Here is a 4,784-nt window from a genome sequence, read left to right as displayed (position 1 = left end):
AAGATGGCCATCAGGATGAGGCACACTTTCCTCCATTTCTCTGGAGACCTGTATCTCATAATTTGGAAATGGAAAAAAGCCTTGGGATTGATGTGTAGGAGCAGAGTAGGGGCTACATCTGCCCCACATACACTAACACTAAGAGTGCCTCTCACCTGATGACTAAGATCTTTCCCACAATCCAGAGAGACTAGGGCTCACACATTCCTAAGTTCTTGTTCACCTTAGTCATTTAGCTGATTCTTGCTGCATAGCCTGGCTTCTCCCAACCAGACTCCCAACACCTTCAGGTAATCGGACCAGTTACCAGAAAACATGGCCTTGCTTTTGTTGTGATTGACTCTGGCCCCCTGAAGCCACTTCAGACTGACCAAAGATGCTGATTTATCTGTGGAATGACAGTAGGTTTGAGCTGCACAGACTTTACTGAATCGGCTTTGGCCTTGGACAGAGTCTTGTAATCCACATGTAACAGTGAGATAGGATGTCAACTTCTGATCTCTACCCTCTCCACTTCTGCTTATGGATGTAAGTAATGACGGCTTGCCTCGTGGATTCTGAAATGCAGCCAGCCAGAAGCATAGTGCTATACACTTCCAACGGGTCAGATCCTATCCAGTCCCACAGAGCCAACTACATCTCAGCCGGTAAACCATTGCTCCCGGAAATGTTATTCATCTCAAAGGAACAGATAGAGCTTGTCAGCTCATGCAGGGTCAATGACTTTCCCACTTGTCGTCATCTAAAGCCTCTGAGGTACAGGACAGAAGTTCTGGGAGGCTACGTTGTCTGTGACCTTCAAGTCATACAGGCCAGCACAGAAGGATTTGTGGAACTTTAATACATCCAGCTGCAAGGATGTTACGGAGCCATCCTCTTCCTTACGGCTGCTAATCATGGAGGTGCCTCCATGAACCTATTGGAAAAAGAAGAACAAGCATATCTCGTCCCATTCCATGGAGCAGTCTGGATCATTAGATGATCTTGGAGGACTCTGAAATAAAGAACGAGAAAACAGCCGTTTTTTTCCTGTCTACAACATATCAGTTGTCTGACTACTTCCTTTTTTTAGTATTTGCAGTAGCTATTCATTTCTGGTGTATGAAACAACAGAGGAGGAAGGACTGACATGCAGTGTCCATAGTCCCATCCTGGAGTTCACAGCTGTGCTCAACAAGTCTCTTTTTGGTCTATTCCCACTATTGTTCCTGTTTGATAATTGACTGGATCTTCTCCCACAGCTATTCCTGAGGCTTGCTCTCCACCCACATTCTCTGAACTTCAGTTACTTCTTTGGTTTGCTGTTTAGGTTTTTCACTTGATGCTGTTACAATGTCCTGAATCTTCTGCAGACAGTAACCTAAGTTTCTCATCTGGTACCTGCTGACCTCTGAAGTAACGATCAGCTGTCCGTCCCTATAGATTCTGTTCTGGTGCTTGGCACTGATAGCATTTTGCACATCTTCCGAGATCCAGTCAACAGTGGTCACATGGAACCTCACCTCCGCTTTCGTGTTCACTTTGTGACATTCTGTCTCCCAGGCCCACTGCTCTGACAGTATGTCACTGTGAGATGGTCTGTGGGGATACAGTATCTGTGCTGCAGGAATTTGACAATAGTCTACCCAGCTCCTTTCCACAGTCCATACCGCTACTGTAATCCACCTTGTTGTTCAGGTACTGAAGCTCCTGGCTGTAGATGCTGCGGTATTGGCACTGCAGAAGCATGGCTGTAGGCTGGAGGTCATTGGCTGCAGCCCACAGCAACCAGCAGCCATGTCGCAACATGGTTCTGGACTTCCCTTGTCACCAGTTGTAGTGCATGAGAGTCAGCCTTGGTTAATGCTATGTATAATAATCTCCAGGAGATGTCAGGAACTTCGGAACAAGTGCATATACTTTATTGCAGGCTAACAACAACTAGCATATGCTTAAGTCACATGTATGATGACATCATCATAATACTTGTGCATGTGACTCATTTACATAAAAACATACTGCATTTCCCTCACTTTTGCTGATCAAATATTTTATTATGCCTGAGGCATGCTGCAAGCTATGGATCACAATTCATGATCAACTTTACATTACAATTCAGTTCCATTGTGCTTGAAAACATAGACAACCATTTCTAAGCCTCATTCTGCTAACAATTTCGCAAAAGTCAGTTCAGATGATTGTTTGGAAGCCATCCTCTAGTTCTGAAGGTCATTTGTTAAATGTGTTTGGGCAATATTAGACAAGCAGGCATAGGGCTACAGGAGAACATTGCCTCTGCTTCAGCACAAATTGACCATTTTATTCAGTGTGGCCACATCTGTAACAGGGTTGGACATTCTGCCCTTGACGTTTGTATTTTCCTGGCATGTCTCTCCTGTTGGTGCACATTCTCTGGGTACTTGTGCCCTTTTGTGACTCAAAAGGTTTTCTCCGAGATTTGTACTGGGACCACAGCTTGTTATACATTGATGATTCAGAGAGCTGTACAGTGAACCATTGCAAAGTTTGTGCATGACAGTAAATTTAATGTGTTGCAAACAGGACAGCTAAAGACTTTGAGATGATACAGGAAGGCTGGTGAAATAAGTGGGAATGTGGCAAGTAAAACTTAGTATGAAGAAATAATTCATTTTGATCAAAAAGTAAGGGAAGTAAAATGAAGGGTTCAATTCCAAATGGTATGCAGGGACAGAAAAACCTGGGCATATGTGTGCACAAATCTTTGAAGGTTTCAAATGTGATTCAAATAGCATCTAGGATTCTGGAGACTAATACAAAAGCAAAGAAGTTATCTTGCTCCTCTATAGTAAAATGGTTTGGCTGTGGTTAGAGTCCTGGATCGCACTAGTGAAAAGCTGAGGAGGCCCTAGGTAGGATAATTTAGCAGACTGTCCCGAGGCGAGGGACTTCAGTTACAGACCAGACTCCTTGGTGCAGAGAACATTGACTGGTGTTCAAAACCACAAAGATTCTGGAAAAATGTGATTAAAGAGAGACTAGTCCCAATGCCAGAAAGGTAAAGGGCAAACATTTTAAATTATTGGCAAGAAGTAGATGGCATGAGAAAAAATACTGTCAAGTTGTAATGGTCACTACTTGGAATAGTATGTGGAAGCAGAGTCAATAGTCACTTTCTACAGTATATGGGTTATTTTAATGTTACTGGAAGTACTATCAACAGAGATAGCAACAGAACATATTTCATCAAAGGTAACCAATCTCAAAGCTAAACAGCAAGATCTAGTACAACAAAGTTTCAAGATCATATCAGGTGGTAGATTTAATTCTTAAAGGTGCATACATGGTCATATATACTCTGGTTTCCCATGCAAGCCATATGCATTAAAAGATATAAGATAACTATTTACAGATAAACAAAATTATACTGAAAACTAAATTAAAAATAACTACAAATTATAAATTTAACCAAACTTTGTTTTTTTAATTTTCTCACTCTTCTCTGCAAGCTGGACTTAACATCTCCACAATTGTTGCATTAACAGAATTATTTTCTTAAACTACATACCTTACATAAACATCAACACAAGCATTTAATAACATAACTTAAAAACTGCAACAAATATGAAGCAATTTTTGCATCCCAGTAGATCTTACAAGAGCTGTGGTAAGGGTGTCTACTCCTGTTGCTTTTAGCACCCTCTGCCTTTCTGCCTTCCTTCTCAGATTGTCTTTCATCCTTGCTTTCCTTCTTCCAATTTTAAATCACGTTTCTCCCCTTTACCTTTTTCCCCTTTATCCTTTGTTATGAATCTTTCCACTGCTTTCCCTTCTGAGGTTTGTGTCTGGGACTCAGCTCCTGCTGGAACATTCCACCCACAGCTCTGCTGTGGAGAGGGTGATGGCATTTTCAGAGGATCCATGGTCCACAGGCTGCCTAGGGTTTGATTATTCCATTGTCCACATTATCAATAAAACTGCTAGACCTTCATTTTGCACGTTATGGCCCTTCATGGACTAACTTCTCTCATTCTGAATTTTCCTGAGCAACTACGATCAGGTAATGTCACAGGTACTGAATGAGAGAAGTCACTGTCCATGTTCTCCTTAAACATCCACTGTTTTCTCATCACAAGTCTTTTGTTTGCACCGGCCTTTCTGCCACACCCTATCTTCAGAGTTTAGAGACACTTCCTGGTCCTGAGCCCACTGTAATAGCGTTCTGGTCCTGAAGAAGACCAGAACGCTATTGCCAATTCTGTGAGCCTGTTCTTACTTTGCACCTGAGAATTGTGTCCAAAGTGAAACTGCCTCACATTCTCATGCACTATTTCACTGATGGGGCCAGTCTTGCATGCTCCCACATTAATTTAAGTTCATCATAAGATTAAGTTCACCATATTAACCTGCTTCACATGTTATCTCAACCACTTCACTTGGTTTTGGATTGAAAAGTCCCTTGAAGGTTTTTTACAGTGTCCTCCTCATCTTTGCTTTGTAGCACCAGTAGGTAGACGAAAACCTTATACATTTCCAACCTTACCTCCAATGGCTAGATTATCTCCTCTACTTGCAGATTGTCATGATTCTTCTGTTCTGTGTCCTTAACTAGGATCTCAATAATGTCATTCACCTCAGAGAACAATTCCACACGACCCATTTATATGGTAAATGGCTGAATCTGCTGGTTCTTCCTGGTGTCTCACACATCTATTTCCTGCTCTTCTCATCAGGCATGCTCCTACTTAGAGATCCCAGATCTCCTCCTGCACCACCGTCTTTCTCCTGTTACTCTCATAAGTGGCAAAATTCCAAATGTATCATCA

The 4,784-nt window shown here is 42.1% G+C and overlaps 1 protein-coding gene across 1 annotated transcript; it reads right to left on the bottom strand.

Annotated features, from left to right (window-relative positions):
- Positions 1 to 1,241: 1,241 nt before the first annotated feature.
- mrpl58 (mitochondrial ribosomal protein L58) lies at positions 1,242 to 1,788 on the bottom strand. Its single transcript, XM_052040857.1, is given in 3 exon segments — positions 1,242 to 1,525; positions 1,528 to 1,600; positions 1,666 to 1,788. Coding segments are annotated over 3 exon segments (480 nt in total).
- Positions 1,789 to 4,784: the final 2,996 nt, after the last annotated feature.

The sequence above is a fragment of the Pristis pectinata genome, chromosome 2 (genome assembly GCF_009764475.1).
Source record: "Pristis pectinata isolate sPriPec2 chromosome 2, sPriPec2.1.pri, whole genome shotgun sequence".
NCBI classification, from domain to species: domain Eukaryota; kingdom Metazoa; phylum Chordata; class Chondrichthyes; order Rhinopristiformes; family Pristidae; genus Pristis; species Pristis pectinata.
Note: the sequence above shows the minus strand (reverse complement) of the source record. Positions and strands in the feature narration are given on the sequence as shown.